This window comes from Paralichthys olivaceus, chromosome 18 (genome assembly GCF_024713975.1).
Source record: "Paralichthys olivaceus isolate ysfri-2021 chromosome 18, ASM2471397v2, whole genome shotgun sequence".
Taxonomy (NCBI): domain Eukaryota; kingdom Metazoa; phylum Chordata; class Actinopteri; order Pleuronectiformes; family Paralichthyidae; genus Paralichthys; species Paralichthys olivaceus.
Window position 1 is genome coordinate 4,073,903 of NC_091110.1, and position 26,796 is coordinate 4,100,698.

Below are 26,796 nucleotides of genomic sequence, written 5' to 3' on the forward strand. Positions count from 1 at the left end.
ACAAGTTGCATGTTATTGTGAGTCTTAGCTGAAGTCTCTAAAGCAGTGTTTAGTGTCTCAGTCTCTTTGTTGTGGCAGATTCAACCCCTTTGCACAATAACCGAACTCTACCCCCCCTCTGTGTGTGTTTTTCTGTTCCCACCCGGCCAGTGGTGTTACCAGGGGGAGTGTGTTGCGTTCGGTACCTGGCCTCAGAGTGTGGACGGAGGCTGGGGGCCCTGGTCCATATGGGGGGAGTGCAGCAGGACCTGTGGGGGCGGTGTATCCTCCTCCATGAGGCACTGTGACAGCCCAGCGTAAGTAGGCAAAGTAAGCCACAGCAAGCTGAACACACACATCCAGGTCCTGCCTACAGGTGTGTGTTTGTGTGTATGTGCACATGTGTATGCTGTGTGGTTGTGTGTTGCGTCTGAGTGGTAGTAAAGATACTAGTACAGATAATTAGAAGCAAATTAGTAATGAAACATTTACAAGCGTACATGCTTACTTCTTGATTTGACAAGTCTTTTTCTTAAACATTAAGTTTCTATTGTTTTCAAAGTTTTTAATTCAACTTACAACCAGTCAAAAGTGTCTGTTTCAATCTGTGGTGAAACGGACAATACACTGGTGCAAAATTGTAACTCCGAATATAAGATTTTATAAATGTGTGTCTTGATGCACTCTAATCCACAAGAGCCAGGCAAGACCCAGTCTTTCAAACAAGACTTTTAAGATCCCGTCACATAGCTCATTGTTTTTGCTTGAATACCCACAAGTTTACTGTTTAGGTTCACTCTTACCGCTCTCAGTGCTTTCGACCACAACAGGCAGCTGTTTGCAGAGGAAAATCTCTGAAAGATCACGGTAGAACAGCTGGTGAACATGTGGAACATTTAGCGGCTAAAAAGACTTTCTCCCAGAAGTTGGTGGAGACCAAAACTAGAGCTACAAGAGAGAACGTTTTTGACTTGGCTTTGTCAGGCTGGCAGAGGCACGACTCCGAATGGATAATAATATTCTTCTGTACTTGAAAGCGGATTTAAAGTTAGTCACTCAAGAGAGTCTTGGGAGATAAAGGAAGATTTAACATTAGCATTTAAATGCTAAGTCAAGCCAAAGTTATGAGGTAGATATTTGTTTGCTTTGAGTAGAAGGAGGTGCAGCTGTCAAATCCAAGAAAGACATAATAGCTGTGATTTGAAGTCTGAATTTGCTTTATCATTTACCAAAGATAGAAAACCCAAATTTGAGAGAAGGGGAGAAAGCTGGAAGATGATGGAAGTGTGAAACTAAAGTAGTGACCAGTCTGGCACAATGTCTTACACTTTTGCACTTGTCAATCAAGGCATGCACATCCCCAAACATAATTCTACATAAGTCTTAATAACCTGAAATCACTTCAAAGACAATTGTTATGCCATATTAGTTTATTGTGCAAAAATACTAACTTTTAAAAATAAGACAATGGATATTCAGACACAAGTGCACTGGCTTTAGCTTAAGATCGACTTAACCACACAACTCTCTCTCTCCACAGTAGATTATTGCGCTGCTTCATTGTGTTTTAAGGCCTCCTGTGTGTCCTCACCAGACAAATCATTGTCCAATGCATCTCCGTCTGGCAGCTAGACGTCTGGGATCTTTATCCGTCTTCAGTGTTTGCATTCCTCTGTGTTGGAAGCTAGATATTACGTCAAACACATCATGGGAAGACACATGAAAGAGCCAGGGCGAACCAGACGGAAGGGGAAAAGGGGGGAGAGACAGGGAAGAGGAGAAGGCACCGGCATAATGTGGACCACCTTTGTAAGGTGATCGCCACCGCTCAGGCATCGATGCAAAGAGGAGGGCGAGAGAGAAAACACAGTCATACCAGCCGTTAACTCATTCATTACACAGCCGGTCTCAGAGTCGTTTTGCAGTGAAGTGGAGGGAAGGGAAGGGAGGGTAATAAAGATGAGAAGAAGGGAAGAGCAGAAAACTAAACCCATAAGAAGTGTAGTAGATGTGAAGAGTGGATGAGGAAAAGGACTGAGCAGAGAATCCTTCTGAGGTTACACACTTGAGTCTCCATCCCAAATCTAAATGTCATGTCACACTTAAGAGCTCTTAGGACAGCTTGGATTTCATGAATGAATCATTGGCACAGATGCTCAGCAAAGAAGCAAAGCAGACAGACTTCTGGCCGAGATTTTTTTTAGGCCTGTTTCATGACCTGCCGTCACTAAACCTTTCCTAACACACTCGCAGTGTCCCAAAGATTGTTTCTGTGAAGAAGTCATTTGTGATTTGAGCATTTATGGTGCTCGATGTGATGTGTTGAAAATGTCGTCTCGCTTTTCAATCCCCTGCTCATTCAATTCTCCTGTGTCTCTCAGTCCGTCTGGGGGAGGCAAGTACTGTCTTGGAGAGAGGAAACGCTACAGATCCTGTAACACTGACGTGAGTTTCTTATTTTCTTTGTTTTACACTGTCCGCTTGGTTTTTAGAGGAAAGTGTACAACTTAAAGTTTTTTATATCACAATTTCAGGTTGATATTCTTACCAAACCCTCTCTAAACATTAGTCTTATTGTCCAACTGCCATATTCCAAATATATTCACAACATTGAGCATAATGAGTGGCAGTGAGTGGCGAGACAAGCAGTCACCGTACCACTCACAGACGTCTTTTGTCCTAGGTTTTGCCACTCAGACTGTATACAGGCTGCCCTACCTTACTGACTTTGTACCTATCAGCAACAAGGAAAAGCTCTGACTCCATTATTTTGTCACTGGAAGTAAGAATGTGTGACATTAGCTGTGTCTGAATTCAGGGGTCACATTGTTCCTGCCCTTACTGCCGTACTGAAATAGTTATTTTATGGATTAAAAACATTGAAAAGGTGTTTTTATAACATATGCACCATTCGGTTCAGTACTTGTATCCAAAAATAAATTCTTCTGACGTTTTTGAGAAGTGCAATAAATCCACCCGTTGACGAATCCATTGCTCAGGGGTGAAAGTACATCGCATTTAGAGGTGCCTTCGAATTGGGACAGTCTAGTTACACTGCTGTGACACAATCGGCCTTCAAATGCAGCCCCCGAAGGTGCAGCCCCCAAATTGAGACATAGCTCTGATAAGATTAACATTTTGCATTCTGCAGACTGTGATCAGCTTGCATCTGACTACGTGACTGACTGACAGAGATTCTAGAGTTTATACTACAGCAGACTGATGAAGGGCAACATCAATTATAGCGTATAATGATTCATCGTAATGTGTTGCTATGTGTCTTTATCATATGTGTATAACAATATGATATCATAGCAGAATAAATTGTTTGATTGTGGCTATTAAATATGTGCAGAAACTCATCCGATTACTTACACTATGGGATTATTATTGTGTAACAAGCTGTTTATTCCAAACTCTATTACAATTAAATGTATATATAATATAACATTATTAGTTGAGAGGCTGTGGTTTATTCAGGGTGACGGTCCTTCTTAAAGGGGCTTCCTGACAATAATCAAATCTGGCCTATTGATTGCTTACAAAATAACTTTACAACCTACAACATCATGATGATAAGTGAGCATTAGTTCAACGCAGAAAAAAGTCTAGCTAAAATACTGCTAAAGCACAGTAAGGTAGTAAACCAGTAACCTATGCTGAATGCAACTTTGTGCCCGAGGTCAACTTTTTAATGGACTCAGAGTCAGTGGCCTCATGACCTGGTCAAAAATATGAAGCTGTGTTCTCCACTAATTTAAATAGTGTGATCTGATCCAGCCCTTGACATTTGACTTGTCTTTATTATAGTCATCAATAGCACCCACATGTTAAGGATATGGATATGGCATGAACAAACAAAACATGGATTTGCTCTGGTTTGTTAAAGACTGAGGTAGTTGGTTTGTTGAGGCATTTCTGTGTCAGGATGGATTTGGCCCGTCACAGCATGACTGCTGCACCTCCTCTTTGCTGCTCCGTGTTTCTCCTGCAGAACATGTTATCCTAGGAATGGCTCTACAAGGAGCGCAGAGATCAGCTAGCAGCATCAATTCACCTTTAAGCTGTCTGACATGCTTTCTTTCTGGAACGCAGGATAGAAGATCATAAAAATGCACAAGGCTGTGATTCTATACTCCCCTGGTGACTCTGGGTCTTATTCGTCTCTTTGTCACTTTATAATTCATATATTATTTGTGACATTTCACTTAAGTCAACGATGATGGCCATTTCAGAGTGCATTTCATGAAAAGCAATTCAAGGATCTTTTTTTTGAGGTCTGGAGCAATGCTTAAAACAAATATTTAACATGGCTGCAAGTTGATATCTCAGTTCAACTATTTCTAGGTGGCCTTTTTTTTTCACTAGGTGAAAATTGAAATAGTTAGGGTCCTGGTGGACTTTTAACCGCAAGTCTTAAAAATAACAGTTGAGACCAAGCACTGAGTATTTTCTTTGGAAAACAAACAACACCCCAAACCGCTATTTCATCACACTGACCACACCTTGTCCAGGGAAGTGAGTGTGTGTGTGTGTGTGTGTGGGAGCACCAGATATAGACACAATGACACATACTCTTTCTTACACACACACATAGATTGATATTTTAATGCCAGCTAATACCACTCTGATCACTATTATCATCAGATATCATTTGTTGATGGTGCCTCCCTTCCTGTTTCACTGTTACTACTGGGTTTGCTCTGTGGAAAGTTGCTTTACACCAAAAGGCTTGCTCCACTAACATAATGCTCCACATCAGAGTTATGGCAGGATCCTTTTCTAATTGACTAACCATAAGGTTAGTATTGTGCTGCCATGAAGTTGACTAAGAGTCTACAGCCACATTATAGGCTCAGTGAGGCTGTATTTGTTAGTAGTGTTCAGTTTTGCAGACATTTCATCATGGACTAATTAATCTTTTTACCTGATAATGATGCAATTTAATGTATAACCGTAATTATCACAATTAACGCTGTGTGGATGGGAATGCCTGTGACAAAATACATTTATCTAGACATTTCAGTGAAAATAGCAAACGTTAAGATGAAAAGTCACAGATGACCTGTATTATTAGTATTCATCATGTGGGAACCATAAATATCTCCTCAATTTTTTGTTTTTGTCCATCAAGTGATAGTTACAGGATAAGAGAAAGGACTGATCTGCTGGTAGCGCTAGGGGAGAAAAATCCGAGGCTCACCAAAGTTATCAAGATTCATCCTCTGGGCACCATGAACATCTGCAGAAAGTTTAAAGTTAATGCTTCCAATAGTTATCAACAGAAATGGACATTGTGATCATCTATCTATCGTTTATAAAGAAGAAACACCAAACATGCGTTGGTTGAACATGTTTAAATGAGCAGACTTCTTTTCTGTGGACTCTATGTGACAATAGCAGGTTAATTGATAAAAGAAAACAATTCTTGCTTGCAGCCCCGATAATTAAATTTTTCCTTCCCTCAGGCACGTGTTATCACATTTAAATATGATTTGGCTGTGCATTGTCATTTCAACACACACTTGTAATAATATTATTTTGTCTCTTCTGACTCATACTGCATGTTTGATGTGCAAGTTTAAAGCTGCCATATTGGCAAAACACTTGAGTGGTAATGAAAGTGGCTCAGCCTCCCTGTGGCCCGCTCCAGTGTGGAACACTTTCAGCATGTGAAATACAGCTTTGACCTGAGAGCTTTTATTTGTCCTGGGGGAGAGTGTTTTGGGGTTTCTAAGGACCTTTTCACACCAATAAAATGCTTCTTTCCACTTTTTTTTACCCCCTCTTACTGGAGCAACATCCACATAGTGAAGTCCCATCCCAGATAAATCTGTCCACAATCGGAGCCAGAACCCGGTCTGCACCAGCCTGCACTGTGCCGGGCTTCTACCTCCTCTAGCTGGGTTTATGTTTCTAATTACCCAGCCAAAGAAGTGCTTCATTATCCATCATAAATCCGCACATGAAAACAAAGCAATCTCTCCAAATGCAAAACACACTGCTCTCAATTAGGAATTCCAAGGAACAAGTCTGTTTTAGCGTCGGAAAATAAAATGTGACATCTTGTGACATCTTTTGTGCATTTGTTAGTAACAGTCTTGTCTCTACAAATAAAAACCTCGCAGAATAAAGAAGTCTCAGCAGATAATTCACTTACTCAAATGGTAACAGCATGCTAGCCTGCATGTAAAGATTTTAAAAGGTCTTACCAGTGTGATTGAATGTGTAACATAAATAGCACACATTTTTTTCTGACAATTATTGAATGCATACTCCACATATTTACTTTTTTTGAAAATTTTGTTTGAGGCCTTAATGGAATTTTGCTAATTTGTGTATGATAGTAAAATATTAATCTTTAAACCATTTCGAGATGTGTAATCCACCAGAACAACCTTGCACATTTGTTTACCCTCTAACAATAATGCAACTTTGGCTCACTGCGATGCATGATTGATATCCAACTTGATGGATTAAACAACTTAGGCAAGTTTCCTTTTCCTTTTGTTACTTAAATTGTTTTTTCAGAACATTTTTATGGCCATAACAGCAGAAGAAAACAAAAACACTGTTTCCAGGCAACTTTGAGGAAGAAGAAATTAAATAATGAGCTCTTCACAATGCGTGCATTATGATCCAAGATTGGTAACAAATATAGTGAGTGAATAAAATGTAAAGAAGCCAGTCTGACAGTCTTTGAATGTATAAATCAATTCTTGGCCTTAGTATTTCCTCATCATGAATCTCCTTGAGGATTTGACGCTAATTGCTGTTAGATGACTTAACTAAATTATTGTCTGTTTGTAGATTTTTGTATTGTATAGAAACAAAAGAAAGCATTTGTGTGCTTGGAGCAGCAGCATTGCTTTTCAACATGTTAGCGTTAATGTCAAATATATTGATTAGTTATAAACGGGCAGACAAATAAAAAATCTGTTCTAGTGTCTCACTGTTGTTAAAATGTCCCCTCTGCAGGCGTGCCCTGCAGGATCCCGTGACTTTCGAGAGAAGCAGTGCGCCGATTTCGACAGCCTGCCATTCCGAGGGAAATACTACAACTGGAAGCCTTACACTGGAGGTGAGTAAAGACAGCAATTTGTAAATCTTTTGATAACTTTGTGTGTTAAGCTTTGTCTCAAACTTTACAAAATTTGTCCAGATGCCAAAACCAAATAATGAAAGAGTCTAGATTTGTCATATTTCAAGGTAAAGGTTGATGTATGATGATGAGGACTAATCTGACTGGTTCCAAATGCTTTATACCATTTCACTCTGCTACATGAAAGTTAACAGAAAGTAACCATGGCTGTAATAAACTGACAAAAATTCAAATTTGAGGGATGAATGTGTATTAAACTCAAGTATATGTATTAAAGAGTAAGTTGTTTTTATGCATTTGAGTCAGAACCAATGCTGTTTAGCTATAATTACTTATTGTCAGTAGCTTTGGATAAAATAATTAGCATAATGTTTTGTTACGGTAGGTTTTGTGTTATTCTTGTGAATTGTAATTTAAATCCAGTTGTCATTTAGTTAGTTACTTCACAGTTGCCTGTATATTTTTGTCAGGTAACTACTTTGTTTGGTGCAATAGCTTCATTATAGTGATCCAATTCTTTACTTCATAAACAATTATGTCACAAGTTTGTGCTCATGAGAAGCTTGTTCCAGCATATTTCGTGTGTTCAATCTCTAGGTTTCTTAGTTAGCTTCCCTGTCATTCTTTTTGTGCCACACATGACCTGCTTGTGTTCCCAGTTAACACTGACAGAGAGAAGGTGTCTCTGATGAGTAAAGAATTCTTGAGATTCCTTTACACTGTGCCATGATTGAAGAGCCTCTCCGGTCAAATCTGCTGCCGGTCCAGCCTGGAAGATTTTAAATCTTGGACAGATATCAATGTCCTGACACAACTCATGTCATGAATCTCCCAGGACAAGAGCTGGAGCTCATTCTTTGGTCTATTCTGGATCAGCACTTATCTGGCTGAGCCAGAATGGGTGGAAATGCAATTGTACTATCACAGTTATTGGCAGCAGTGAAGGAGTGCAGGCCTTGTTCTCCCCCTAAGTTCTCCCCTTGATGTTTGCAGATCATGGAAAATATCCACTTAACTAAAAACACAGATAGCTCAAAGAAAAAGTGATAAGAGTTTGAAACATGCAAACATGGCTTTTATTTTCCTTCAGAGATGGAAAAGCTTAAGTTATATTTCTCTTTTATCACTAGGGTCTGTTTTGTCAAATCCATCACCTCCTGACTCACAGCACTCTGTGGGCTGGGAGCTGTCATGTACAACAGTGGATAACCTGCACGTGGATGTCAATGTAATTGTTGTTGGCAGCCAGTCCCGTCTCTGATGGTGTCAGCGTTACGGTGACGTCATATTTGTGGTTTTAGATCCGAGCCCCACTGTCTTTAGTCCACTCGAATATTACTGTCAACAGTTGAAAGGAGAGCCCAGAGCTGGCTGCCAGTCGTGGGACAGGACTAGTGTCTTCGCATAATAGGTTGTATTAGGGTTGGTGCTGTGCTGTCTGTGTCGTATGAGTGCTGCCTGAAACATCAATAACTGTGAGTTCTGCCTGTGTATTCTGTGTAACCCAGGTGGTGTTAAGCCCTGTGCTCTGAACTGCCTGGCAGAGGGCTACAACTTCTACACTGAGCGCACTCCTGCAGTCATAGACGGCACCCGATGTCAGGCTGACTCCCTGAACATTTGCATCAATGGAGAGTGTAAGGTAAGGGAGCAGTGCCTTGTCTTATATGCCCCTTGCCAAGATAGCAGACCACCAGAGCACCATTTATATTGATCCAATGGGGAATTGATCAGATGAAGTGACAGGTTGTAAAGAATGTACAGGGAAGAAGAGTAAGACACAACAAAAGCAGTTCCTAAAACTAATTACTAGTTCATGTACAGACGACAGGATTATGAGTGGCGTAGCCACTTTCCCAAAACTGATGATTTACTTTGATGAGTAAGATGTTGGATTATAATAAACTCTTCTTTCTTCAGCCTGACAACTTTAGAAATAATGAATAAGATAATAATTCAATAATAATGTTTGTATAATAAATAATGACATGAAACATGGTTATAAATAAGTTACATCTAGTGGACAAGAGAATCACGTGACCAAGGTTCCATTCCCAGGTCACAAATTGATCTAGTATACTCTTTCATTTTGAGTTTTAATTCTGTATTGATAGTGTGCAAGGGCTGACACTCATTTTTAACATTTTATGTACGTTGTAGATTCTATCTCATTGATTAAAGCAGGGGTTATCATAGTGGGATCAAGGGACACCTAAGGCCCTTGAGGGGTTTCAGGGGTTCTGTGGCAAAAAGGGGAGCAATTTATTTTCCCCATAATAAGTAACACACTGAGAGAATGCATGACTATTTCAGTCCTACATTTCATACACTTCCTGAAATAAAACATCTGAATCCAAAAGTCAAATGGGGTCTGTGGTCTAATTTGTGTCAGTTAAGGGATCCTTATACTGCAAAAGTTTGAAAACCACTGGATTAAAGGATCATTTCTCTTTAAATAGAACGAGTTATTTCTAGATCTGGTCAATCCTGTGAAATGAGGGCAAATGAGGCAGATTTGTAGAAGATGAAATGAAATGTTGATGCCAGTAACTCTCCAAACTAAATCCAATATTATGATTGATTTGGATGTGAAATGCATGTCAGATGCAATAAAAATCATTTCGTGTCTACTGCCATGACACTGTATGACATCATCTTCGTTGGCCTCTTGTGATTGTTTATGACTGATATTCTGTTGAGTTAAAGTTGGAGTGACATTTCATTTCTATGTCAGCTGGCCTAGCAAGAGTTTCCTCACTTTCTGTGCCTCAAGTTTGGGAGACAGTAACTGCATAAACATTACTGAAAAAAAACAGCATTCTCCAGTGAGGAACAATCAGACTTTGAGCTGCTGATTGTGGCTGATTGTGATCGAATGACTGGCACTGCTTTTCTCGCTCTTATCAGGGCTCTGCAGCCTCGACCAGGATTGTTTTGTGATAAATAAAACACAAAAATCATTGTTTTTATTGAATAATGATTTTATATATATTTGAAAAGGCTGACTTAATAACAAGGCAAAAAAGCATTTTATCAAAAGGATTTGGCAGTTGGTGCTCTCTTTGTTTTCATGAGCATGAATCACTTTGTACAGTTTGTGTGTGTGTGTGTGTGTGTGTGTGTGGAGAAATTGGGTTTTTCATGGATTTTCTGAGATGCAGCTGAAATAACTTTTCGGTGCCTCACTTTAAGTATTTGCTTTGACTTCCACCTGACCGTACAATTTGATTCCTGTTTGGCGTGAAAATCTCGTGCCTGTGCCCACAACATTACTCTGATTCTAATATAAAAACACAACATGATGCGTGTTTTAATGGGAAGAGAACTCAGAGTGGTGGAATATTCCCTACCAGAGGCACATAGCAGGTTTATTTCCAGTCTGAAACCAGCATGTCGTTTTATTTCAGGGGCTGGCTCTCTGGGTTCACTGCCACATGATAAATCTCTGGAACACTGTCTGCTTGGAAAGATGTCAGAAACACTAAACTGGCAAAGGTCCTGCACATGTGCTGAAGAGAGAGAGAGAGAGAGAGAGAGATTTCAAATAACGCAGGGAGAGAGAGGGGAGATAGTGATAGAGAGTAGAAAGAACCTGGGAGGTCCAGAGGAGTATAGAGTGGAGATGTCAGTGACAGCAGTGATCCTCCCAGTTGTATCGTCACATAGTATTAGGTTGAGAAAGCTTTTATCACACAGTTAGAGACTGACAGACACCAAAAGACTGGAGTTGTGTTTCCATCTGATAAAGTCATTTACTGCTTTTAAAGTGTAGAGATGCAGCAAATTGATATTCTCATTCTCATCAACATCGACACATTTCCATACATTAGTGCATGGTAGCTTTGTTTGTTTAAAATATTACAAGAGAACTAAATAGTCATAACCATAGACTTAGTTAGCTGGACATGTAACAAATATTGTCATATTGCAAATGCTCTGATGAGTCCATATTGTTGCTGATGCAGCATTTAAAATAGAAAAATAACAGAAGCAGTTGTTACCTTCAATCAGAATCTCCTGAAGTTCCCATCGAGCAGTGATGAAGCAATCACTCCAAAGTTAGCACAGATGAACATTTTATAGACTGCAGCCTCCGTATTAACATTTATTTGAAATCAACAATTTTATATCTGTCGGATCGGAGTTTTTACAGATGTAAGTGTGAGTGTCAGTGTAGTTATATTAAGGATAAGGTTATTTTTTCTACTATCAGCAAATACCATTCAAAATAACAACAGTGTTTTTGTCTATCCCTGAGTGGTTGCGTTTTTAAAGGCCATAAATATATATTTTGATTAAACAATTTCTCAAAACAGCTGGGCACATCTGGGGACTATTTCCAGCTGCGGATCAATATATATTTGGTGCTCCAGTGAGTATTTCCTAGTTGCAGTATTGGCTCAGTATTATGAATGTATTATATTTATATTTTATCCATATTGAAATTAAAAAAAGCGAAAAATATATCGAAGCCAGTGAAACCTAAAGATTCCTGAATCCATCGTCCAGTCTGCAATTAACACAACGCTCCCTGTCTCTCTCTCAAGCATGTGGGCTGCGACAACATCCTGGGATCTGATGCTAAAGAAGACCGATGCCGTGTGTGTGGAGGGGATGGCAGCACCTGCGAGGCCACAGAGGGACTCTTTAACGAATCTTTACCCAGAGGAGGTAAAACATATCTGACTCCAGACATGCTGTCTTAGGATGAGGGGCTTAGATGTTCCTTCACCTCAGCTCCAGCAGCTTTCAGGCGTCTTTGAGTCACTGGGTGTGAAAAAGAAGCAGCAGAGAGTGTGTTTAGGTTTGATGACCACATGTGACAAAGGATGACTGTGAAGAAAACTAAATAACTCACAGCTATTCTTGGCAAAACAGCCTTTGTCCAAAATCCAACACATCCAAGAAGCCAGGAAGATAATCTTTCTGTCGCTCACCAACAGAGCATATGTTTTTGGCTATTTAGAACAATGTTATCAGAATATAGATCAAAACATAATATTTCCCCCATTAATTTCATCATGGAGTGAAGAAATTAGAAGTGGAGATAGGAGCTTGGTGTTGGCTGTAGCCCGAGGTCGTCTATAGAGACCAGGAGAGAGAAAACATATTTCTCCTTCTATGGTATGGCTAGTAAACCATCTAAAAATACTGTGTGTGTGCATGTGTGTGTGGAAAAAAGGAGGAGATTGTTCTGTCCTCCTTCTTTGTCCTTTTTCGGTGATTTGGAATTTATTCTATAGGTGCTCCAACCTAAAATGATATGTGACTCTCTGCTTCCTCTGTGATGTTAAATACGTCACGTGGACATAAGGGTTTGGTTGAGGGGGGGTTTGTGTGGGAGAAACTCCACAGAAATAGTGAGTGTCCTTCTCTTCCAGGCTACATGGAGGTGGTTCAGATCCCAAAAGGATCAGTTCATATCGAGATTAAAGAAGTTGCCATGTCCAAGAATTATATCGGTAAGTAATGGCCTCAAAGTCAATAAATTATATACGTAATTATACTGATTTATTTTAATTAGTCCTACCAGCGGTGGGGATTCAGGAATGTTGATGTTGGTGTGTTACCCACTTTGGTCCAGGCTGAAATTATTCTATGGAATTTTGCACAAACATTCATGGCTCCCAGAGGATGAAGCCCACTTCGATGATCCCCTGAAATCTAGTCTTGAACCACCAGCAGGTTAATATCTTTGTATTTTAGAGTTGTTTGACTGATTTTCATGACATTTTGCAAAGATATTCAGGGTCTCCAGAAGGTGAATCCTAATGATTTTTGACTTTTGTCAAGCACCACCATGAGATCGACACTCACGCAAAATGTCTTTACAACTATCATCAAACATTCATGGCCATCCGAGGATGATTTTGCCGACCCAATAACCTGTCTTCCAATGCAGCGGTCAGGTTGACATGTTTGTCGCCCAGTAAAAACCTCAACTTCTTTTGGACAGATGAGCATGAAATTTGGTACAGACATTTATATCACTTATTAGCTAGCTCTAATCTAAGTTTGGGGAATATTAAACACATCATACCCCCTTAAAATCTGCAATAAGCTCAAAACACCACTGCGTTCAGCTTTGTAGACTCTGGTTTCATCATTTATCCATCAGTCTCAGCAGACCCTGTAATTCACTGCAGTGTTATGAATTGGCAATTTGCAACATCAAGCTGTTTCATATTATGTGTTCCGTTCTGTGTCAACCACATTTCCAGGGATTTCCTTGTCAAGAGAAAATTAGAAAGTGCCATCATTTAATCTCCTGTTGCCTAATGTGAAGCAATAACACAGCCTGTTAGAAAAAAACAACAAAAAAACAAAAACAGAAAACTAAATCTTTGCATGTGTGATGATCCTCTTGGCATCAAACTTATCCGTTCTGTTCCAGACTAAACAAAGACTATTTGCAACACTGGCAGCATCAGAACCAAAACAATCAAACGAGTGGATTAAATTAGGCCAGTCCTGTGTCTTTTCATTAGCCAGAGAAAGACATGTGACAGCGTGTTGAATTCATAGCGGATGGTGTTGATGGAGGGCTTAAGTTACACTTTGAACCGGAGAGCTGCATCAGATTTATAGGGCCGTGGTGACAGCTGCCTGGTCCACCAGGATTATGGAGGATATGATGTCTATATATCAAAGTTTAAAGAGTGAAATTTTGGCTATTGTGTCGGACTTGATTTCCCCGTCCAACAATTTGTAACTTTGTTATGAATTTCATCTGTGACCACGGTGATAAAGATAATGTTTTGCTTTTGTAGCATTGTCTGAGTCCTGGCTATTCAGGTCAGGTTTTAATTTTTTGTAATGTTTTGTATTTTGTGAAAGCAAAACCCAAGTGAGACAATACAAAACACTGTACACGTCCTGTGAAGACCTGTGTTAACTGCACAGGTCCAAATAATAAAATCACAATGCTCGCTGCCTGAACCAGATGTGCTGATAATTAATTTATCGAGAAGACTGTGATGCATTAAAGACGAGTAAACTGTTGCCCATCTCATTCACTTAAATACAGCAGAGGGGAGTCTGGAGAGCACGAGCCAGAGAACGCTTGGATCATTTCTCCCCAATTTGGCCCCATTTCAATGCAGGGAAATGTGGATATTTTCAGATCTGTTGTGCTTGGAGACCAACTTTTGTTTTGACAACCAGACAGAGTGGTATTCATGAGGTTCGTCCAGGCTTTCACCTGAAGTGTGTTTTCTTTCTCTCCCCAAATTAGACGTATTGTACCTGTCGGTGCACGTAAATGTCTTCATTATACAGCGTGTCTCTGCTCAGTCTGCCGAGGGATAGAAAGTTGTCAGTGGCTTCAGGGAGGCTGAAAATGATGATGATGGTGATGAAGACGAACAACTGCAATGACATCACACCAAATGATTGTCTTCACCTGTTGCCTCAGCTACCGTTCCGTCTGCTTTTGATTCCAGCCTTTTAACAGTGTTTCTTACTTTCTGTGATCCCCCAGCTTTGAAATCTGAAGGGGATGATTATTACATCAATGGAGCGTGGACCATTGACTGGCCCAGGAAGTTCGACATCGCGGGGACGGCTTTCCACTATAAGAGACCCTCTGACGAACCGGAGTCTTTAGAGGCACTGGGAGCTACCACTGAAAACCTGGTCGTCATGGTAATAGAACATTTATTATTTCCCTCACTGTAAATTCCTACTTGTTCTTTTCTTTAAGATATTCCTCAGTGTTACTTAACTTGAGCCGCTTTCGGAATTGCACTGAACTCCGGATAATGTCCTGACGCTATTCGGCACCGACATTATTCCGGAGTTTCCAGAATCTCTTCTGGAATCTCCTGCTGCGTTGTTCGTGTGTGAAGGCAAACTCCCGAGAAAGTCTGGACCCAATTGTGCGGACATTCTCCAGAGTTCATATGTGAAAACGGCTGTAGCGATACAACAGGTCTCCTGGATACTTGATGTTGGCAAAGCTTTGGCAGGGCAGCTGACTCCAAATACCACACTACGACTACCCATGTTTCTAGGTGTCCTAGGTGTGTAGATGTTGGACAGAAAATATTGCATCGTAGTTACAAAAGCGAAACATGATCTCCTTTTGGGACCTGAGTTCTTAATCAGGTTTCTCCCAAAAATAATGTTTAGTCTTTGCTCACTGTCAGCGACGCACACAACTGAATTTGAAGCTCAGTGATTTGATGTTTTCATCTTTTAAGGACATAGCTTACTTCTCTCTGTAAGGGACACTGGTGTAAAATAGAGTACTGTTCATATTTAACAGTAATTTATGTTTGTAGAACTTTGAATATTTTAAAATCTATTTCCTCACATCTAACTGTCGGTGGAAAAACATGAAACCACTGTTGAGGCTGGCTGTCACTTCCATCTGAGACCCACGACACAGTCTTCACGACTTCTGTAACCTGGGAAACCTGAAGCGCCTCCTCAGTTTGCAGCTCTGTATTGATGTGTGTTTGCAGTCCTGATGTAGACTTCATGTTGGTCTGCGTCAGTTCACTTAAACTCAACATCTGGGTGCTAACCTTAGATCACCCACAGCCAGTGGTTTGGGGTTGAAAGCTCTTCATATGTCGATTTTGCTGAGTGCAAACGCAGTGTCACTTTGTCTACTGTGGGTTGTTGTACAGTTTGCAAGTTAAGAACCATAGATACACTTATTTTTGTAATGGGTTTCGTGACGTATTTGCGTGTTGATGCGAGACAACTGAGCATTTTCTGGCTGTGATGCGCAGTGGTTTCTGCCTTGACATGAATGCTGAAAATACCAGACCACACAGCATGGTTTGGAATAGACTGGCCACTCCACCACTAGCGATTTCTTTGTGGCTTTCAAAGCTGTGCCTCACTTCCTCAGTTTCTGCATCCAGCAGACTAATACAAGCCCACCAGGGGCCCAGTGATCTGGACTGTTCAAACTGCATTTAAAAATATAGTGATCAATAATTGCATGTTAACAATGCATCACATTTGCACGTGTAATCTGAAAGGGCTCAATCATAGTGAGAAACCCACAGGGGATTAACACCTGATTCTGAACTTCCTCTCTGCTCCACAGATATGTTTTTTACACCTCGTTGTTTTTGGTTTTACTGAGCACAACTTTAGCTGTTTGTGTCAGTCTCAGTCTCTTCAGCTGATTCCACCAAAAAAAGAATGAACTCATGGGACTGAACATCGGGCTGGTGTCAAACGCAACTCTAAACATACACTCCAGTCATAACAACTGTTTAATAATAAGTCAGTGTTGTGTTTGCAGATTTTGGCTCAGTCCTTGTAGCAAAAAAGCAAAATCCCAACAAACACAATGGATGCAGCTTTAGCAATTCAACTCAGCGCTGTAGGAATGCACACAAACACCTGATTGAATAATTGTTTATGTTGTCATACTCAACATGGATATTTCATTATAAATTCACTCCTGGCTTAACCAGACTATTTCTCTTTCTCTGTCTTCACCTGTTCTTTCGCTTATCTCCTTATTTCAGGTCCTGCTTCAGGAGCAGAACATGGGAATACGCTACAATTTCAACGTGCCCATCCAGCGCACAGGAAGTGGTGACAATGAGGTTGGCTTTTCCTGGCACCACCTGCCCTGGTCTGAATGCTCGGCTACCTGCTCTGGAGGTGAGTCGGCACTGCAACTTGCATTTTGCTTTTATTGATTTACTCTTTTTTCCCCCAGTTATAGCTTGGTGTAAAACTTTTTTGTGACCTTTGACTTTTATTTCAACTCGAATATCAACGATATTTAATGTAGAATAATCCTCATGATGTTTTCACTACTTCATTTCATCTAAATTGTATGAATTGTAGTTTTCTTTACCCCAGAAAAGTCCCTTTATATTTAAATACTTTATATTTACATCGAGGGGACCCTCTCTACGAAGGCTGCCATGTTTTTAACATTAGTCCAGACTGAACAAACTAAACACCTTTTGAGTTTCTATGACGATTAAAGGCTACCACAGGCTCTTTTTCATGTGTAGAAGAAGAGGGTGAGGTGAAGCTGCAACATGCAATTTTAACATCACAAAATTCTACTCACTGTACCTTTAAATTGTGCATTAAGCAGGTGCATGGAAATGGACTTTGTCAAAAGCAAAACCTCTACAGTTGCAGCTCATTTTTCAAAAGATCTCTCGTGCCTTAAATTACTCTTGATTAAATAACAGCTACTTTCTTTAGCTCTGTCAGGAGCCAAACACAGAAACATTCCACTTACTGCATTTTATTCTCGTGTTACATAGTTTTTTATTTATCTTTTAATCAATTCCAACATTAAACAGATTATTTTAAGCAGAGCGCGGTCTAGCCGCCAGTTACATGTCATACAATATGACTTTTTTCCCCCTCTTTTCTTCATAAACACTGATTTTCTAAAACTGTTGTGTAAGTTTTCATTATCAAAGTTTATTTTTCTGTGAGGGAAGGATACTGTCTTCTCAGTGTCGACCTTCTGCTGAGCTCCGGTGGCCAGTTGCCTTTTGAAAAATAGCACTCCAAGCATTTTGGTGTTGAATGCCCTAACATGCTGTGGGTGTTTAAAGTCTTTTTGAATGCTTCTAACCTTCTCAAATATTTAATACTCCACATCTTGTGTGTGTGTGTGTGTGTGTGTGTGTGTGTCATTCTGTAAATCTCCCCTAACCAATAATTCCACAAATGCTGAAGAGCAGTGTGTTGAAACCCAGTATCATAATTTGAGATGGGTTTCCAAAATCATTACTTTATAGCCTGGAGATTCAGCCCTCTAATAAATTCAATATGTATATTTTCCATATTTTATCCAGAGTAATGAATATGGTGTAATTTCTGTGAATGAGCTGCTCTGCATAGCTTCTGGTTTACCAGAGCTGCACACAGATATGGCTGCTCTTCCAGAACGCTTGTCCTCCAAAGTCAAACATTCAAAATCTGAAACCGCACTGAAATGCTGACCATGGCCTCAAGAATGACTAAACCAAACCTTTTAGCCCAAAAGCAATGGGTTTCATGTAACAATAAACAGTGTTGCTTCCCAGTTGTCAAGCGTGGCCTGGATGGGTTTGTAATATTTTGTAAAAGCATGACTGAATAAGCATGTGGGTTTTTCTGAGGAAGGATTTCCAAGTCCAGAGCAGAAGTTTGAAGCGATTCCTTAGACGAGGAAGCACACATGGCCTTCCAGCGTCATAAACATGCCTTTGCATTGTTGATCCAAATGATCTAATTTGTGTCTAGTGTGTGTCTCTGATCGCACAGAGCTTTAAATCTGTAAAATGTAATTTAATCATGCTCCCATTCAATACAGCAAGCTCAGCTAATCATGGAGTGTTGTTTAATATATCACTGCACTAATAAAATCTATGAAAAACACCTTTTGACAGCCTTACAACTGAAACTCCTTTACCCCATGGTTCGCACTATTCCTCCAAACTGTATTTCACTGGAAGAACAGATGGGTACATTTTCTATACTACACACACACACACACACGCATCCATATCTCATTACAGCTGCTAGACAAGTCTGCTGTGGGATATGTCCCACGAGGGTCCAAACAGACCCTTTCTGAGTTGCTATGGCATATACACTCACACTCACACACACACACACACACACACACACACACACACACACACACACACACACACACACACACACACACAGTGGGAGTTGTGACACAGATACAGTAGCCCTCGCTCTCTCCATTAGAAGCCAAAGTAAAGAGCTCTCTGCTCTGTAAAAGTGATTTGCCAAGATATCCTGCAAAGAATCAGGAATTTACATGTCTGGATTTGCTACAGACTGAAAGTGATACCATGTCCGCTCAAACACAGCGCTCGACACGACGGCCGGCTTCCATGTTTCTGAGGTGATTTAATGTGCGAGATCAGCTGAGCCCTCTGCTGCCTTATTGATCCGTCTTTTCCCTCCCTGCAGGCTCCCAGAAGCAGGAAGTGGTGTGTAAGAGACTGGACGACAACTCGGTGGTGCAGAACAGCTACTGTGACCCAGACAGCAAACCTCCAGAGAACCAGAGGGACTGCAACACTGAGCCGTGTCCCCCAGAGTATGTTTCACTAAACCTTGATAGTTGTCACTATCAACTCACAGCTTGTTTAGTTGATAAATTAATCGCCTCAGTTGTTTGTTAAGTGTCAGAAATGAGTGAAAACGGCCCGTGATGGCGACTCAAAGCTCTTTTCTGTACAGTTTTGCCATTCACCAATTCACACACACATTAATTCAGTGAATCTATGCGCAGCACTTTTTTCTATCATACAACACTCACACACTGCCGGCACACGGAATGGGGAGGATGAGGATCAAACAACCAAAACCACTGGTTAGTGGACAACCCACCCTGACTCCTGAGTAACAGCCGCTTCCAAAAAGTCTTCAGAAAGTCTTCAGATTACTTGTTTTGTCCAGCTGATGTCGAAAAAAATCCAAAATCTGTTAAAGTTCCAATTATATTAATCACACAAAACTCCTTACATTCGAGAAACAGTGTCTGGTTGGTGACAGCAGTGAGACTAAACCAAAACAGTGAAGTCTGAGTCTGTAAAACCAAAACAATGAGCTAACAGGTGCTAAAACGCGACGTACAACTGAGGAATACTGCGTCGAGTGATAATGTTCTGTTGCTTTGTCGCTCCAAGCAAACACCTGTCACATTACACGTGGACCTTTGATCCATTGTTCATATAAAGTGTGGAGTCTTGCAGCTTTAAGTTAATGCTTTCAAAAGGAAAACCCTCTAAGAAGTGCGTCGGACTGCTGATATTTCTCACCTTCAATGAGTCCTGCTTGTAAAACGTGTTTGGGAGAAAATAATAAAATAAAAGGGCAGTGATTTATAACTGCATATGTTAACTATTTTCAGTGTTTGCCTCTTGCCAAAAATAAGAGCCTTGAAAATGACCACCTGTGTTTGATTGTTTTGGCGTCTTTACCGATCCTGGAGGGGTAATACACACGTATACAGGTGGAATATGAACTCAGGTTTGGTGGCCAAATGTCCGTAAACCCTGTGCTGGAGCTGGAAGCACAGCCAGACTCACTTCAATCATGTCTGGAGAGAGAGAGGGATGAAATCCATCGTGTTAATTAGATTCAGATTATCTAACGATTATTTGTGTATGAGAATGAGCGTTGGTGTCTTTCTTCTGGGCTTCAGCCAAAACAACTGATAGTATCGTAAATCTACCGTGTAAGTGGTCATTAGTTTCCCTCCAATCATACTACAGTCTACATGTTATATATTTCCACATCTGTATCCAGTGGTGGAAGACTTGTGCAATCTCATTTATTGTGATTAATACTTGAAAACTGTGAAGGTGCACGTGTGTGTTGAGTTACACTGCACACATGGCATTTGTGCCTGTCAGGAAGGCCCAGGCTCTTATGCAGCCTCAGGAAAGGCAGACAAAAGGAGACCATGTAAACACGATTGTTTTAGAATAGCCCAAGTTTTATGGGCTGGAGTAATGAAAGCGAACAGATGTTTGAACACGTTGTTAATTCTGTATACATTCTTCCAGATGATGTAATAGCTCACAGGCTGCATGTGTTTGGATGGCCGTTGTCTGGGCAGGTTTATGATATTAATTCTGAAATGTGTGGACGAGGGATTGAACAACACCAGTTCTTATTTTGTGGAGGTCAGAAGCTCAGCAGGCTGGCATGGCCCAACACGTGACACTCGAGCATAGTCATAACATGGTGGTGACATGTCTGCCAGGTCACAAGGGTTCATTCATATTGTCATTGAAAAGTGTTTAAGTTAAAGGTTCAGTGTGTAGAATTTAGTGACATCTAGAGGTGAAGTGTCATTTTGCAGCCCTCACCTCACCCTCCCCTACTAAACATGACAGAGAACCTGTGGCAGCCTTCAGTTGTGTAAAAACAGTATAGCAGAATAGTGAACGCTGAATACCTTTGGTCAATTGATTTAAAGACGTCTTGTTGGATTCTGCAGAGTTGTGACATGCTTTTTTTTACCAATACATTTCAATGACTAAGCAAATAAGCAAAAAAGGAATGTGTGTAACTGTAAGTTGCATATTAATATTTCCTAATAGGTTTTCAATTAATCAAATAACCACATCACCAGTCGACATGAAGCGGACCCTATGTGTCATCTCGGTATTTGTGGCCCTGGTTATTGTTGAAAATGTTATAAATTAGATTAAATATTCATGCAGATCCAACATTTGAGTTTCAGTTTCTTGCTTTCAGAGTTATGAAAATGTATTTTTTGGAAAGATTGAGACTAGAGTCAACAGAGTGCTATGTTCTCAGATGTGACATGTTGTCTGAACACGAACAGCAGTACAAGAAGCAATGAAATAACTTGTTTGTTGAACTTGACCTGACATTTAGTGGCTGTTTCTAGTGTTATAAATTAATTTTTTTCTAAATGATCAATATCCTTTTTGCAAAGATGGGTTGTGAACAGTAACACACTGGAATAACAACACTGAAAAACTCCCTTTAGACTTTTAAGCTGTTATCTTTGGCTCGTCTGTTTGACGTCATGTTACCGTCCATCAGGTGGTTTATTGGCGACTGGTCCGAGTGTGGGAAGACGTGTGACGGCGGGATAAGGACGAGGACAGTCCTGTGTATCAGGAAGATAGGGCCTGCTGAGGAGGAGACGCTGGAGGACACCCACTGTCTGACTCACAGGCCTATCGAGCAAGAGTCTTGCAACAACCAGTCCTGCCCTCCTAAGTGGGTCACGCTGGATTGGTCCGAGGTAAGACGATATTCTGAAACTCTTTGTCCTCATTGTGCTGTGTGGACCCTCTTCTTCTTCTTACACCTCTTCCTCTCTCTTTAGTGCACACCTAAATGTGGGCCCGGCTATAAGCACCGCATCGCCTTGTGTAAGAGCAGCGATTTGACAAAGACCTTCCCGCCCGCCCACTGCCCGAGCCACAACAAACCTCCTGTTCGAATCCGCTGCAGTTTGGGACGATGTCCTCCTCCTCGCTGGATCCCTGGTGAATGGGGACAGGTAGGACAGCAACCTCCTTCACGTCTCAGAACAAAGATTTTAGTGATACAACAGTATGCTGGTTAATCCTTTAAAAGGATTGCTTGAATGTTTAAAAGACGCACAGATATATTCCATGTGTTGGTCAATGGTTAATATAATTTACACCAGGGTGACACACAGAGGTTGGGGGGTTGTAAGCAGGCTTGTGACGTGTGTGTGTGCGTAGAGGCTGTGTTTGTGTGTTGGAGTCCAAGTGCTCCAATAGGCCTGGAGTGTGTGATCAGTGGCAGTAATATACTCCTGGCTGTTTGAAGTTTATCTCTGCCTCGGACCAGGCCTCTCTATCACTTCCAGGAACACGATTTAGGGGAAGACCGAGGAGTAGCGTTCTCGGGTTCACCCTGACATGGCTTAGAGAGCTTAGCAAAAGCTGTTGAACTTTATAACACAGCTGACTCATGTTAGCGAGAGGACGCCAGAAAAACGTGCGTCAGGGAAAAGTTGTATCTACAAAAAGTATGGCTTGTTATTTTGCAGAATTTGTTAATAATTTAGTGCAAAAGTGGAATTTTTAAACAGTGTGCTCTGATGTTTAGAGGACGGATGACTAATACTTCACTGGAAGAGATGTCATGGTGTCAGCGCTGTGTTTTTCAGGTCAGAGGTCAAGAGTCAGGGAGTCTGGGTCACAGACTTGGCTTCTCCTCACCACATGTGCGTCCGCAAACATCAATAAGACACTTTTACAATTCAATCAGTGCCAATAACAGTCATAAACAAAGCCGAGCTGACTGATAACCTCAGCGTGGTCCATCAAAGCCCGGGCTCCTCGCCACGCCGAGCCGACACTAACGCCTCGTAGAGCAACAGCTGGAGTCTGCTCTTACGCAGCACTTTCTCATGCACTGCAGAGGTGTGTGGAGAGTGTGTGTATGTGTGTGTGAAACCCTCTCCCCCTGTATCCACCTCTTCTTCTTTTTTTTTTTTTTTGGCTGTAATTATAAGCTTCGCCCTCGCTGGACGGCCCTCGAAGCATCAGAAAGAGGAGGTTGTTGCCAGCTACAGAACGCCTGGTCTCCCAGGCCAAAACCAGTTCAAATCCCACTTAAGTCACGCCATTGACGTACACCATCTGTCATGGCTGGCAGCGGGCCCTAATAAAGACTCTCTAATTGGGAAGGGATGACATGCGGGCTCACTGATCTGAGGCAGCCAGAGAGGATCAGCAAAGGTGACAGAAAGCCTGGTAGTTCTCTCGTCAGCGGGAGGCGGAGGTTTGTTGATGGTTGGGTTCACATCACACACTCGAACGCGGGCACACACATAGCCATGGATGACAGGTGTGTTATTTCTCAGTGCTTCCAAAGTTGATTAATTATTAGGAGATCCACTTTATTTGAGACTTGTGTTCGGCCAAATGTGTGCTGGCACCTCCTGGAGTTGTTTTCATAGTCTGTCTTTGTTTCTTTTTTTTTATTCCATTGCAAAAGAGTTTAATGGCCACCCATATAATCAATCTTAAGTTTTTATGATGACTGGCACATCGATAGGAGTCAGACAAAGGCATGCAGGTGCACATTCTGGGTTCAGTACAACTTTCAGAAAACATTTTCTCTCTTGGTTGTGCTGTCAAGATGAGTCCATCAAACAGAGTCTTCTCTGAGGGGATAAAGCCAACATGGACGATATGTTGAAGCAAGATGTTATAAAGCATCTTAAACAGTATAGCAACAGGAAAAGAGGGGAAAAAGATAAAGAGACAATTTAAAAAACAAGCACAATTAAGTGTTAAATCTATCTAATCTAATAATTCCAGAAAACTCTGTCTGTATGTGGAACGCAAGAAGCGTTCACCTTGTATTGTTCAGGGCCCAAGGAAGTGCAGTGTTGGAATTAATGAGATTTCGAGATTTCGAGATGCAAGATATTCAATAGTAATAGACTTTGAACAAACAGGCGATCAGTGTTCAGGAGCAGCAGCAACTGGGACTCATCAGTGATGTTGTCGATCACAACTACAGTTTGATATCTGTCTGTACAGACATAGATATAAACTGGAACTGCTCATTGTTGAATCAGCAAACTTTTATTGGTGCCAATTTGCCAAACATAGGGAAAGAAGGGGATGGGGATTTAAGTTGCAGCCTACAGCATAACTCAATGATTCCATAGCAACATTATAATTCCTGTTTACATTCACAAAGGCCACAAAATTATGGGGACTGTTGTTCCACAACATAGAGTATTATTATCCACTAGCAATGAACAAAACATTTAGTTACTGTCATAAGACCTTGAAATGTTGGCTGTCCATGCATCTTTTAAAAAGTTGTTACAAAGGATAATGAATAAATGATACAAAAGCAAATAAGACCAAATTAAAAATTGCATGGAAATGAAAATACAGGTGGAGAAAGCAGGACGACCTTCCCAGGGTTTACCCTCTCACACAGTTTCAGCTGGGATTGACTCCAGTGTGTGCTGGTTGAAGCTTCTCTTTCTCTAAGGAGAAACAGGAGGTAATATTCGGTTCCCCTCGTATCACAAAACTTTCCTCATGAAAACTTGTAAGGAAGCTGTTGACCTGGTTACACTGAGTTGGGAATCACAGCGTTGACAGGCAGCCAGGGGACTAAGTAAAAAGGGAAAGGGACCCTGGCTGCGTACTTGCTGATGATTGCTCGATTGAATCGATTGTCATGCAGTGTAATGTGTCTGGGTGCATGGGGGGGCTCCGACTCTGCCCACTTCTCACAGAGGACGAATGGATCTCACTTACCTTGTTACGTTCTGCTGATGAATTCTCTCCTGCATATGCAATGAGTCTTACTCTGATGTTTTTCTGTTGCAGTGTTCGGCGCAGTGCGGTCTGGGCCAGCAGATGAGGACAGTGCAGTGTCTGTCATACACCGGGCAGCCGTCGAATGAGTGTGCAGAGTCCCTACGACCCACCACCATGCAGCAGTGTGAGAGCAAGTGTGACGCCACCCCCATTTCCAATGGCGACGGTAAGGTTACATACTATACTGCACTGTACCCTGCTGTACTGCACTGTGCTGTACTGCACTGTACTGTACAGCAAGCACATGTGTGAGCCTGCCATCACATTTTAATAGCTCTGGCTCGACTCGTCTGTGTGACGAGCTGTCGGCTTGCACTTTTCATCACAGCCAAGAAGAAAGTGTGTGGTCACCAAACAGACGCAGGTCTCTGTTTCAACCTGCAGCTCCCTTCAAATGTGAAGGCAGATGGTTTATGTGAATACCCATTGTACAATATGTGCAAAGCCTCGACTGGAAAGGTTATAAACTGTCTCTATCTTCATCTCCACTATTCTACTATGACCTAAACACACTTGGATGACACACTCTTCTACACTTTGCCAGCTACATTAATCTTTCCAGTGAGGTTGGCTCCTGGTCAAAGCGAAACAGCTCAACCCTCCATATACACTTACACATGATGGATGGCTATTCAGATGCATAGAGAAGGGCCTTTCGATTAGGCTGAATGGAAAACGTGAGCAGCGTTTACAGGCTGGCTAATGGGATTAGCTGTAGGCTAATTGTTCCTTTACGGACAGCAGTGAGGCAATGTCTCGTTTCATTTGGCTCTGTGGAGGCAGGGGCCAAAGCCTAATAAGGGAAGACACTCTGATCGTGATAAGGCATTTAGAGCACTGCCTGTCCGGCATCCAGCAAGCAGTTTGTATGTGTGTGTATTTGAGTGTGCATGGTAGGGATGGCAGACAGCCCAGTTTGTGAACGAGGCCAGGATCTGTCTCAGCTTTAGCCTCCGCGTCCAAGTATAGTTTTATTATGTTAAGGCCTGAGGGAGATGCACCAGCACTGATGTAGCAGGTTAGACCAAGTTTGTGCCTCTCGTGTATTACCTTGAGCACCTGATTCTTTGTTGTACAGTGACGTTTTACTTGAAATGTTACAAAGAAACATCAGTACATGCTACTGAGGAGGATCTGCTGGACTTTAAATGCAGTATCCTCAAAAAATCTTGCCAGCTGTTGGCAGTAAAAGTTGTCGAATGTTTTTGATTGCAGGATGTCAGGAGACATTACAAACCTATGAACTACGTGTTTGGGTCTTTAAATGGAGTTTCAGTCAGCAACGTCAGACCTGCAGCAAACTGGCTACGGTCCTGTTTAGCAGTAAAAAATAAGTTAGGTGAATAAATTAATCATTTTTATTTAACCAACCCTTCCAGGTCTTGTTCATTTAATCAACTGTGTAATGAGGAATCATCATCATGTACACTTTTGCTGTGAAATACTGAAAAATGTTTAATTCATTGATAACTAATAAGTAATATTCAGTTATATCATCACCTGCTGGTTTCCTTTTTTGGGCCTTTGGATCGTTCAAAAGGTATTAAATGTGATTCATTATATATGATATTAAATGTCTCAAAAAGCCTTAAATATAGCTTAGTGCTTTGGTGATATACGGTAACTAATAATAAAGTTTTTAATTTAATGCATCGTTTCTGGTAGCCAGAAATTAAATTGTTTAACTTTGAGGTTTCTAGAAAAACCTTCAGAGCACCAGATCTTCTGAGTGTCCAAAGTAAGTTCAGCGTCATCTAGTTAAATAAGAAGGTGCATCAATTTATTTGCAACACTCACATGCAAAACACAACCTAACAGAGATAAATGTGCAATGACACAGGAGGCATAAACTAGGGCTGGAAGCAGTTCACCTCTTTCTCA

General features: G+C 41.1%; 1 protein-coding gene across 4 annotated transcripts in view; it reads left to right on the forward strand.

Annotated features, from left to right (window-relative positions):
* adamts6 (ADAM metallopeptidase with thrombospondin type 1 motif, 6) overlaps positions 1–26,796 on the forward strand; it is a 61,937-nt gene that overhangs the window by 31,437 nt on the left and 3,704 nt on the right. For all 4 annotated transcript variants that reach the window (XM_069514042.1, XM_020081790.2, XM_020081791.2 and 1 more), the window contains exons 13-24: positions 151–296; positions 2,361–2,424; positions 6,958–7,060; positions 8,590–8,723; positions 11,629–11,752; positions 12,463–12,543; positions 14,562–14,725; positions 16,573–16,711; positions 19,010–19,139; positions 21,626–21,830; positions 21,915–22,091; positions 24,925–25,081. In XM_069514042.1, coding sequence (XP_069370143.1) covers positions 151–296; positions 2,361–2,424; positions 6,958–7,060; positions 8,590–8,723; positions 11,629–11,752; positions 12,463–12,543; positions 14,562–14,725; positions 16,573–16,711; positions 19,010–19,139; positions 21,626–21,830; positions 21,915–22,091; positions 24,925–25,081 — 1,624 coding nt within the window. The remainder of the gene's footprint in view (positions 1–150; positions 297–2,360; positions 2,425–6,957; positions 7,061–8,589; positions 8,724–11,628; positions 11,753–12,462; positions 12,544–14,561; positions 14,726–16,572; positions 16,712–19,009; positions 19,140–21,625; positions 21,831–21,914; positions 22,092–24,924; positions 25,082–26,796) is intronic.